The sequence below is a fragment of the Schistocerca piceifrons genome, chromosome 11, assembly GCF_021461385.2.
Source record: "Schistocerca piceifrons isolate TAMUIC-IGC-003096 chromosome 11, iqSchPice1.1, whole genome shotgun sequence".
Lineage (NCBI taxonomy): Eukaryota > Metazoa > Arthropoda > Insecta > Orthoptera > Acrididae > Schistocerca > Schistocerca piceifrons.
In genome coordinates this window covers 22708038-22720341 of record NC_060148.1, presented here as the reverse complement: position 1 = coordinate 22720341, position 12304 = coordinate 22708038, and the positions used below count along the sequence as shown (strand labels likewise).

Sequence of the window (12304 nt, the reverse complement as noted above, 5' to 3'; positions counted from 1 at the left end):
TGCTGAAATTTCAAATGTCATTTCTACACTAAGTTCTGTGATAAAATCCAGTTTTGTGACATGTAGATGGTCTTTACAATATATGACAACTCCCCAACTTTTATGTTCTGTTTGACAGAAATTACTACTCAAGAGTATAGTTGTCGAGTTTAGTCACTGTAATTAAAGTACTAGACAATCCATATTCTGTAAGAATAACTACGTCTGCATTTTCCTCACTTAGTGCTTGCTGTAACTGTAGGCACTTTTTGCTTAGGTACTGAATGTTTTGATGTAACACTTTGACACCTGTTTTGTTTTTTGTATATGTCCAGTACCCTTTGTATATGTCCACTATCCTTGTAAAAGTGATCTAGAGATGAGATAAATTACTACCGGTACCACTACCACATACTGTACTGTATATTATTAGATTTATTACTTATTTGCGGCTTCCTATCACTTTAAAAACTATATTTCTCTTGGTAGACATAGTATTTCCTTGTGTCTTCTTTAGTCCGTCATCCTTCTGCGTCAACTATGCTCTCGCGCACTACTGTTTAGGCACTGACAATGTGATACGCTTTTTTTCCTTGTTATTCACGACATTAGTAAGATAGGCCTATCACATCTCGTTCTTGATTTGACCAACTTCAATAAATAGTGTTGTGTTGCTTTCAAGCTTGGTAAAATATCTCTCTATATTTTCACATGTGGTGGTATGAACACTCTTATTTCTATAAAACTGCTGAAGCCTGCCACAACATATACTAATCTTAGAACAATATCAGGAGCGCAATTCTGACATTTCGAACGCTTCTCATTTCATATTTAAAAATAATGCACGCTTTTCATACGTCTGTGACAACAAATGAATACCACCGCAGCCAAAGTTATTAAACGTATTATCGTAGCTAACGCACACAAACTCATAGTCGTCGCAAATATAAACCGAAAACATATTAATAGAAACGTGTTTCTTTTCTGCAATTGTAGCTTTTACTGTTATGCTATGGGTAGTTTACGTCCTTGTATACTTCATTACTTATCTGAAGCACAGTCTAATTAGACTGTGTCTGAAGGAAGCCGTTGTAGTTTCTATTATTAACTTTGACTAATCGTCATAGATTGTAACATCCTAGGCACTAAACAATTGCATTCGTCACTCGTGATTAGTCGCGGAAAGTGTTATTTACGATCCTACGAAGTGTTTGTTTAATTAATAAACAGTAAAAACCGTAGTAAGCAAAAATGGCTAATCCTGCTCTAAGAGATATGGTAGAAGAAGATGCGGCAGCGTTAGTGTTCCCAAAAGGTATTTCAGCAACGTAGTAGTTTACTGTTTACCATGCGATGAAAAATCAAATTCATTTTTAGGTTAGAAAAACTTTGTTTGTGAATATTAGATCGAAATTTCGTACTAGTACCATGTATTTACAGCAAAAATAATTCTCTTGTTGGTTTTCAGCCCCCATGAAAATTTATATTTGTGAACGATACTGTCATAAAATAAGTTGTAATTGTTTATACTGGGTTGCTATGACTGGTATGTTGGAGAGCACGAGGTCTTACATAACGGGTTGTAAGGCATTTATAAATGGTTCATGGTAAATAAAAAAAATTAGCGCCCCCCGCCCCCCCTTCTTAATATTTATCACTTATTGGATAATTGGTCTAAAGTTACTTGTTGGATCCTCTGTATGGCACGGACGTAAACATTAGGCATCGCTATCAGTCAGTTGTTACCATAACCAGATTTTCTGCTTTCATATTCGTTTGGTTCGCCAATTCACGACAAAATTATCATCTTCCAACCCAACCTAGTCCTCTGGCTGCGCTACAGATTAGTTCGTCCCCCCAACCGTAATTTCAGAAGGGGCCCAATACGTAACTTTAACCAGTTTGTGTTTGGGAGTAGGCACATTAAGTTACCTAGCCAATAGTTTTATTATTATTAAATCACGTAAGCAAATTCCTGTTTAAACTATTCACAAGTAAATTAGTGCTCTTGTTTCAGACTTAGTTTTCGTATGTGCCCCAAAAGGCATTGCATTGTTGTATGTCCATAGTTGAGTTATTGCACTTTAATACATATCATACATGACAAAGGAAGAAAATGAAAACAAAAAATGAGCATACTGACAAACATTCGTGATTTGCAGAGTTCGAGAATGCAGAAACGCTGCTGATCAGCGAGGTGCACATGCTGCTGGAGCACCGGAAGGCACAGAACGAAAGTGCTGAGGAGGAGCAGGAATTCTCAGAGGTGTTTGTCAAGACGCTGGGCTACACCAATCGCTTTCGAAAGTTCAAGAACAAGGACACAATTGCCGCTGTACGTAGGTGAGTTTATATTCTGACAGCTTTTTCTGTAGTTCCTGTGTCCACAAAGTTTATAAAACAGGGTCAGTGCCATTACTTAGTTGTTAGTGGTACAACTTTGGCACTGTTTGCGAAATGGTATGGTTGGAATATGTGAAATGTGCTTTATTCATCTCATAACGTAAACAATTTCAGAACATATGTCTGATGTACAGGAGACACGTCAAGCATACAGTTTGCTTATTTAAAATTTTGTCACACAATAATACTTTGTGGAGAGTTTACTTACTTAAAATTTGTCAGATTTAACAGTATTTACATCTATTATAACAATCATAAATTTTTATTCCATTTTAGGAATGCAGCTTATAGTATCGCTTAATCCATCATGAAATCTTCCACAGAGTAATAGCATCATTTAATTAGAAAATTGTGTAACTTTCTTTTTAAAATATTTATCTTCATATTCATTATGTCACACCCTTTCATTGTGTTGTGAATTTTCATGGCTATATACTGAGGAGTCAGAGCACACAGTTTTAAGGGATGAGAGGTGAGCATGAAGCCAGAGTGAGATTTTCACTCTGCAGTGGAGTGTGCGCTGGTATGAAATTTCTTGGCAGATTGAAACTATGTGCCGGACCGAGACTCAAACCCAGGACCTTCGTCTTTCACGGGCAAGTGCTCTACCAACTGAGCCACCCAAGCACGACTCATGTGCCATCCTCACAGCTTTACTTCTGCCAGTACCTCGTCTCCTATCTTCCCAACTTAGCAGAAGCTCTCCTGCAAATACAGGAAGTTTGGAAGGTAGGAGACGAGGTACTGGCAGAAGTAAAGCTGTGAGGATGGCACATGAGTCGTGCTTGGGTGGCTCAGTTGGTAGAGCACTTGCCCATGAAAGGCAAAGGTCCCGAGTTTGAGTCTTGGTCCGGCACATAGTTTTAATCTACCAGGAAGTTTCAGGTGAGCGTGAAGTTTTCTTTGTCTTGTCATATGAGAGTTTAAAATTATTATTATTAATATTATTATTATTTTTTTTAGTTAGATCAGCTCCACCTCAGATGTATAAAGAGGAGACAGTTAATATTTTTAGGTCTTTAAATAATGGTCGACATGATTCCCTCGGCTGCGCAGAACACATGTTGCGAATGATTCTTTTTTTGAAACTTAAAAATTCGTGTAACTTTTCTGAGTTTTCCCCAAAAATTATGCCATATAGAATAACTGATTCAAAGTAGCTATAATACGCTATTTTACTGGTGGCCATATCAGTAGCACTCGCTAAAATTTCCATTGCAAATGCAAGGCTGTTTAATTTATTTGCTAGATATTCTATATGGAATTCAAACTCAAAGTTCTGCCTATGTTTATTCCCAGGAACCTGACAGTCAAGTTCTTCCATTTTTGGATTGTTGTGAATGATACATATTTCTTCAGTTTTTGACTGTTAGATTTTAAAACTCATCATGTGGGTTTTAGAGATGTTTAGCCTTAAGCCATTTAGACTGAACCATGTCTCTAGGTTACTTAACGTATTCATGACACACTGTGGTATATTGTCAGAGTTTTCATTTTCGATTAGGGTAGAAGTATCATCTGCAAACAAAGTTAAATGAGTATTTATATTGAGAGGCATGTCATTTACATAGAACAGGAATAAAATGGGTCCAAGCTGCTCCATTTAATGTGATTACTACCCTTTGTTTCCTCTCCAAGAGATATGATTCAAACCATTTCAAAGCAATACAACATTGTGTTCGAACAGCTGGTTGCAAGAAGCTGATGAGATCAAAACAAGCAGATAATGTCTTTTGTAGAAACGAGTTCAAGCATTTGTGTCAAGTTGTAATGTGTGACTTTGTCCGTGAAAAGCACAATTTATTAATTAGAATTGTAGTTTTGAGAAGAGTCACACATTCTCCCAGTGATTAGCCGTTGTTTGAAAATAAAATAAAATAAAAAACTCTATTTCTGTAGATACATACCAAACATATATTTCAGTATGTAATAAAACTTATAAAATGTTTAGTACATACATTTGGTTAGCTGTTAGAAATAGGAAATGTCACAGATAGGTTTGTGACACCGCATAGTACAGATTAGGACTGTTGTTTGTAAGTTTTCTGACGAATCCTGTGATCCTCGGTTGTCATTTTTTTCCTTTTGTTAGTCCAGTGGTTGGTGGCTAGCAAGTGTCCTAAGAACTTTATTTGTACTACCTAAATTGCGATGTGTGACATACATTCCCGCATCACTTCTTTATCTGGATTACTATGTGCTTATGATTGTTTTAAAATAATTTTTTGACAGATCTGATGATGTGTTACACCTGAAATACCTAATGTAATAAAGAAGTTCAGCCAACCTCCATTGACTGATAGCAACCTACCAACATTGGTTATAATTTTCTTGTATTTCAACAGGGTTGTAAGCCCCATGCAAGACTTTGTCATATTTAAAATACAGAACATGTGGTTTTAAGAAGATGATGTCATTGCTCATTCAGCAACGGTTTCACTGGACTCAGTGTGATAATTTTTCTCCGTATGTGCAATTTCTCAGCACGTTGACATTCCCTGGCCTCTGTGCTCTCCTGACTTCTTCCCCCCCCCCCCCCCACACACACACACACACACACACACACACACACACACACACACGTACGTGTGTCACAGATATGATAAGTTGGAGTGGCAGTTGCTAAAACAAAGCTGGTATTCATCAGAGCTCACACAAAAAGACGTGTGTTCAGTATTTGAGACCGAAATGGTTAAAAAAAAGACTGAACCTTCTGTCCTCTATCAAATACTGAAGTACATATTGCAGAGTAATCGTGTAGATGTAGGGATTTGCAAGTGCATGTTTTGTTTCCATGAATTAGAATTACTGAATATGACTTAAAATGAAATGTTTCCATGTGAACAATTTATACTGTTATCAGCTACCAGGAAATTACTCTGAATAATAAAGTTTTAAAGATACACCCCAGTCAAGAAACTGGAGATTTACTACAGGCTTAGTATATGTCTTATTTGTGGAAGGAAGAGCAGGAAAAAAATGTGTTGGGTAGCAATATAATAAGAAAAATTATTCCACTATGCTACATTTCATATCACATGCAGAATGTTGTCTGGAAAGCATTTCCTGAAAGCTACTCAAAGACTGAGAATGCTGTTCAGTAAACTTTCTTTCACAACGATTCTCAGTTCTGCCTGCCCAACAGCAAAGGACACGAGGGGGGAATGAACTGCACAGTACAGTGAAGCTGCAGCTTCACTCTAAAGATTTCATCGGTTGACTGAAAACTTGTAGATTGCAATCATCAGATCTCTTAGTAAGTTGCAATGTTGTGTCTTTATTTACAAAGGTGCCCTTGCAGGACTCTATGAAGCTCGTCTTCATTTACAAAGGTGCCCTTGCAGGACTCTATGGAGCTCATTAGAAACAAGTTTGAGGACATAGTAGCATTATTTAAACACATGCTTACTTCAATACACTTCTTATTTCATGACCAATATTTTGAACAAGTAGACAGTGTCGCCATGGGAAGCCCTATGTCTCCTGTGGTGGCCAATTATTTTATGGAGGCTTTTGAAGAAAAAGCACTACAGTCAGCCACTCTCAAACCTTCTTGTTTTCTGCAGTATGTGTGTGGTGTGGTGTGGTCACATGGACTTGGTTACCTACGTTTCTTCAGCACCTGAATTTGCTCCATCTGAATAGAAACTTCACACTGGAAGTGGAAAAAGATGGTACTTTACCTTTTCTTGGTATCTTAGTACAAAGGAAAGCAGATGGAATCTTGGGACCCAGCGTCTACTGCAAGCCAACGCATACAGATCTATATCCGCAGGCCACAAGCTGCCATCATCCTGCACAATGGGCTAGTGCCTTATGTACGTTAGTTCATAGAGCACATGTGGTATCTAATGCTGAAAACTCGTCAAGTGAAATACAACATTTCAAGACAGTGTTCCGAAAAGACGGTTATTCTGAGAGACAGATATGTAATGCATTCAGGCCCAGGCAAGTTCAGTCTATGGAGCAGAATGAAGATACGAAGACACCCACCACTTCGGCGTTTTTGCCGTACTTTGGTGCCATGTCATCAAGAATCAGAAGATATGGAATTAAGTGGTTTTTTTTTCTTCCCCCCCCCCCCCCCCCCAACCATTTGCAAAACAGAGAAACCTGTTGGGTTTGGTTAAGGATGACCTTGGCCTGAGGGAATGTGGTGTGAACAAGATTCCTTGTCAGTGCAGGGCAGCATATATAGGCAAGACATTCCGCACAGTACAAAAACGCTGCGATGAATATCAACGTCAGCCGGAAAAGCCGGCAATTGCGGAACACTGTCTCAGTACAGGACATCGTATGATGGATGAAAAGACGGAAGTTTTATCCCCGGCATCATCTTTTTGGGATTGCGTCATTAAGGAAGCAATACATACCCATACAGCTGATAATCTCATCAACAAGGATACGGGATTTCAGCTGAGCACAGCCTGGAACCCTACATTGACTGCTATTAAATCACGACATGAAAGTCAAGATTCTTCGATAACGGGCCCGTTGTAACATTGGTCTAGTACAGCCATTGGTGAGTAACGACTGGCTACACTGTTGGCAAACGCAGTTACAGCGCACGCACAGGAGAGCAGCTCTGTGAATTTCAGCAGAGGGAGTTTGAATATGGCACCATCTATCTGCAAATCCTTGCACATGCGCAATTTCCGCGGCTGAGAATTCTTTGCGCGCGTGCTCAAGTAACGGGGCATCAACGTGCGGATACTGTCAGTTGTACCTAGCCACCAGCAAGGTTGAATCACCTGAAGATGTCTGACAGTTGCTCTGAGGAAATACTGTGGAATTTGCATAACGTGATCCGGTGGAAAACCCGTGGAGACTATTTACAAGATGTATTTTGTTGCACGTGGGAATGTGTGATGAATTTCTTAGATCACAGAGCATTTGACTCTCATTCAAAACTTACGACTTTGAGGACCAACTAATTAAAAAGAATTTGGGTCCAGAAGACTACCTATTTATGCCATTATTTCAGATTTTACTGGCACATTTGTGTCTCATATCCTGTACTCTGAATATCTGCTCTCATTGGCTGCCAAGATCACCTGATGTGAGCTATAACTGGCTGACAAAAATGCAGTGCAATGTAAATTGCAATGCATTGAAAGCTACTGTATTTGGTGGAATTCGTAAATACTGTATTTGGTGGAATTTGTATTTATACTTTTGTAATACAAAAATATGCAATGGACATTATACTGTGCATCAAAGGTCTTTTTCAAAGTGCATTTTTTTTACTGGATTTCCTTTCCTAAAGTGCCGGGAAGTTCTACACTAATGTAGAAAACCTTTACCATTCAAAGGTTTGATAAGTTTTGCAGCTCCGGGGGCAAATGTATTGTCACCTAACGTGGGAAAAATGTACATTCAGTCAAAAAAGGTGTATTTTTAACTGGGGAAAAGTGGGGAATTTTATTGTCCCTGTTCTGTCGTTGAGGAATTGAACAGTTGGTAGAATGTTCCAACCATTGTTTCGAGAGACATGGTGATTGTTGGAAACTAGTTTCATGTTCTTGGAAGTGCAGTGTAGCATTCAGTAAAAGTTACTTGGCCTGCCATAATAATGTGGAAGTTACTTTTTGAAATTTACTCATACTATTCGTACGATTTGTGTCAGTTTGTGTTATGCCAGTGTGAATATAAACAGTGGAGAGTGATGCATTTACACAGGACTGGGAAGTGCACTAGTTTCAGCACATAAAAGTACAATCAGTGTGGACTTGTTTGACTATTACTTGCTGACTGCTTGCATGTTTCAGTCTGCTAGCACAAAAGAAGCTGCACAAATTTGAACTGGCTTCGTTGGCGAACCTGTGTCCGGAGAACCCCGAAGAAGCAAAGTCGCTGATTCCGAGGTAATGGTTCCTGTAACCCAGTATAATAAATGTAAATCTCACAAGTAAGGTGTAATTGGCTAGAATGTGTGACACATTATTTTCATTGTGAGATCAGTGGCTGCTCTGGCCAGTGATGGCAGTCATGTGTTAGTGAGGTGTACTTGCTTGTTTGAACGTGTGTGTTTGCCTTGTTGAAGACTTTGGCTGAAACCTATAATGAGTAACAGTGTTTTCTTTGTGTCAGTCTGCTACTCAAAGGGCCATCTTTACAGTGAGCAGCAATCTGTAGTTTTCCTAATGTTGTTGATATTCCAACCTGGAATTTCCATTGTTTTGATATTGACAAGTAGTATTTAACTGTTTCTTTCAAATGAATAAAACATTTTTTCCAATTCTTTAGTTTGTGACAACGTAATGTACTTTCTGGATAGCCTTCGTACTAATCTAGCAACAGAAGGTTATCTGCAACCGTATAAAAAAGCCGAGTAGCAGCACAGTCTAACACATACAGTCACTACACTTCTGCCCCTTTTTGTTGTAAAGTGTGCCTGCAATACCCCAAGCAGACCGAAGGCTACAGTGCTGATTAAGATACTGGATTAGTGCAAATAGCACAATTTATATTGATTTGTAACATAGCTTTTACAACAGGCAGTGTATGTAGTGCCGTAAAAGTCACCAATAACTAAAAATCTATACCAAATTTCTCTCAGTTCAGTTTCGTGCGGGTGTTGAGAGACAGGAATCGGTACATTACAGCACAGTTTATTTATGACTCTTTTGTAACCTACAGATAATTAATGAAGAATACCATTTACTTTTAAGAACAGAAATTAGGTCAATAAACAGCAGAAGACTTGATGTTTTGCATATACCCACTCACCTATGTGAAGTTTTCTCCACTACGTTTGCAGTCAAGTCAGTCAGTGTGAAACATAGGAAACCTCTGTGGAATGCAGGACCTACAGTTTTTAGTGCCACCGCAGCTGTAACTTGAGGGGAAACCACACAGACATGACGTGATTGTAAAGTGTCATGCAATATAACTGTTTTCCACCACAGAAGAAACCAGTTTACACAGTTGTTGCTACATCTGAGGCACAAGCAGCAAAGTGAGTGGGGCACAGTGGTTAGCACATTGGACTTGGGTTTAGGATAATGATGATTAGATTTTCTCTGAATCGCTTAAAGCAAATGCCTGGGTGGTTCCTTCAAAAGGGCGCAGCTGCTTTCCTTTCCTATCCTTCCCTAATCCAAACTTATGCTCGATCTCTAATGACCTCCATGTTGCCGGGGAGTTAAACACTAGCCGCCTCCTCCACCACAAAGAGCGATCACCTTCAACACTTCTGCTTGTGAAGTTAAAGTAATTATATTTACAAAATATTCATGTATTAGAAAGTCAAGTGAAGTGTAAGACTGTGTGAATCATTAGAATCTGTACAAAATTGTTACATTCAAGGAAAGTGCCTAGCATCAGAACAGACGACGACAGAAATGTATGCATCTCATGTGTGACATGCATGTCTTTCTTGCTTTCAGCTGAGTAAGCTAAAATTATATGCTTATTCACTTCACTGAACCAGTGTGTGTCAGCTATTTCTATATTTCTTACACAATAATTCACATCTCTTTATCAGTTAGTAATCTGTTAGTGATTAGTAGTAAATAGAACAACTATTTTGTTAATTTCATAAAAGAAAAAAAAAATTAAAAACAAACATCAATCTTATCACTGGTGGCTTTCTTTCCTTGAGAGGCACTAGTGTTGTTCCAGCTGTCTGATGATAAGTTTTCAACAGCAGCAGCGAGTGTTGTGGTAGTATATATTAGACTGTACTAGCAGCTTCCTTACTAAATTATTTTGGATAGATAAAAAATATAATCACTAAACAGCAGCAGAGCACACGCATAAAAAGTTTATAATTAGGCAAGCTTTTGGAGCCTGTGGCTCCCTCAGGCAGAAGGGTTAAAGGGGAAGGAAGAGGGGTGAAGGAAAAGAACTGGAGAGTTCTAGGAAAAACGGGGTGGATTTCAGAAAAGTCACACAGAACCGCGGGTCAGGGGAGACTTACATGACGGGATGAGAAGGAAAGACTGATAGTTGGAAACTACACTGGATGAGAATTGAAAACCTGATAGCTTAAAGGTGGAAGACAAGGTAATGTGCAAGACAGCGATTACTGCTAAAACATTGTGTTGAGTTAATGTAAAAATTGATTGTTTTCATTGTTACTAAATCTTTTAATAATTTGGATATCTGTAAGGAATGGCAAAGTGGTAGATCAAAACATTACAACCACCACACACATCTGTTGGCCTAACATATTATTTTGCCCATCTTGTGTAACTTTAGAGTGAGCTCATCTTAATAAATACTGTACAATTTGCAGATTATATAACAGCTTCTGCGTTCTTTTTCTCTACAGCCTGGAAGGGAGATTTGAAGACGAGGAGCTGCGACAGATCCTGGAAGACATCCAGACGAAGAGGAGCCTCCAGTACTGATGATTGTGCACTGTGCACTGCATGTGTTTGATGCCTGGCTGCCGGCAACGAGTCGCACATATGTATCGTTGTAGGGGATGATTGTTGTTTTAAGCAAAGTTTTCTGTGTTGAGTTTATATTCTTTGATAGGGTTTTTCTGGCATTTGTTTAATGGACTTGTAAGTTATTTTGCCACACAAGTGTGATTTCAGTTATTACTGTCATTCATTGCATTTAAAAATGGGTCAGCTGAAGTTAGTCTGTATAATTACTCCAACTGATTTCCCTTATTTTGTTACAAAACAGTGAAATATTTGATCAGTAAATGAAACAAACTACTGGAAACTTAAATTCAAGAATAGAACAGTAGTCACATCAGGATAGTTAGTAATAGAAACACACAACTTCCGCAGTTTCTCAATTTTTACCTGTATTTAACACATTTGTGATGGCAATGTGATGTTGATTGGAATATTGGGTGCGTAGAGGAACTTTTATTTTGTAAAAACTGACATTCCAGAAACAAGGGATTGTGCTGCTGCAGCAGTCTTTTTCTTTCCAGTTTCCACACCTGTCATAACTTGCATGATTGAAGAACTGTTTTGTTTATTTCAATATGGATCTTAGCATCCACCTGTAACTAATTTCAAAAAGAAAGGAAATATTGGTCAGTGGTCTGTCATCAAGTGTCCAGATGTGATCAGTTTCATTTTTCAGGACAATATTTGAGTAACTGATCTAATAAATAGTGGTAACAACTCACCGAAGAGTTGACTTGTCAGTACCTACATGAGAAAGATTGAGTTTTTATAGCTTTCAGATGAATCCCTCTTTGGGCTACAAGTGCGAGTCCAAACCCCCTCCCTCCTATTTTCAACACACACACACACACACTTGCACTAGTGAGAAAACAGTTTATGAAAAAGAGACATTTGTGGACATCAAATATAAATTTGAATGGGAGTGTGTTGAGTCGTAAAACTAGCGTACTACCGTAAATAAGTGTAGACTACAGTAGTTTACCTAGCAGCTTTAGTCAGTTAATGTTGCATCCACCTTACCTTTACATTGGGTGTGTTGCACATTTATCAGGCATCACCTCATAATGATCACTGTCTTTACCCATGTGATCAGTGTCTCACTAGATTCCCCTAAAAATCGGAAACTGTGAGCTATCTAGAGAATGAGTGAGGATCTATATAAAGTGCCAGCTAATCGACAGAACGTTTTTGTTCTACATAGTTACCCTCTTATCTCTTACTTAAGAATAAACAGATCTTGTAACAAAACAAAAATTTTTGATTTGTAATATGAAACAGAGAAATGTTGTAGCAGAAATAAAAAAGCAATACAGATTTATCATTTAATGGTAGAAAACAAAATTAAAAAATTTAAAAAACTGTGAAATAAAACATCAATTTGATACTTCGTCGACCTTGTATAAAATGTGTTTGTTATTCATAAACAACTTTCACGCTTATCGGTGATGACAAGAAACCCTTACCTTTGATCATACGAAGAACATTCCATTGAGTATAAAATAACAACAGTGATTGTATAGATTATTTTCGTGTTGGTGCAAGTAAAC

The 12304-nt window shown here is 38.2% G+C and overlaps 1 protein-coding gene across 1 annotated transcript; it reads left to right on the top strand.

Moving 5' to 3' along the window:
- The first annotated feature begins 1118 nt into the window (after positions 1-1118).
- Positions 1119-11604, top strand: LOC124719998 (DNA-directed RNA polymerase II subunit Rpb4). The gene is made up of 4 exons (XM_047245229.1): positions 1119-1294; positions 2142-2322; positions 8151-8246; positions 10658-11604. Exons 1-4 carry the CDS (start codon positions 1231-1233, stop codon positions 10734-10736), a joined length of 420 nt encoding a protein of 139 aa, XP_047101185.1. The 5' UTR covers positions 1119-1230; the 3' UTR covers positions 10737-11604.
- The last annotated feature ends 700 nt before the right edge of the window (positions 11605-12304 follow it).

Bases quoted from the DNA above. Each gene is read 5' to 3' on its own strand.
- LOC124719998 (XM_047245229.1), top strand. From the start codon at position 1,231: ATGGCTAATCCTGCTCTAAGAGATATGGTAGAAGAAGATGCGGCAGCG. The intron at 2,323-8,150 runs GTGAGTTTATAT...TGCATGTTTCAG, and splicing joins ACAATTGCCGCTGTACGTAG to TCTGCTAGCACAAAAGAAGC. The intron at 8,247-10,657 runs GTAATGGTTCCT...TTTTCTCTACAG, and splicing joins GCAAAGTCGCTGATTCCGAG to CCTGGAAGGGAGATTTGAAG.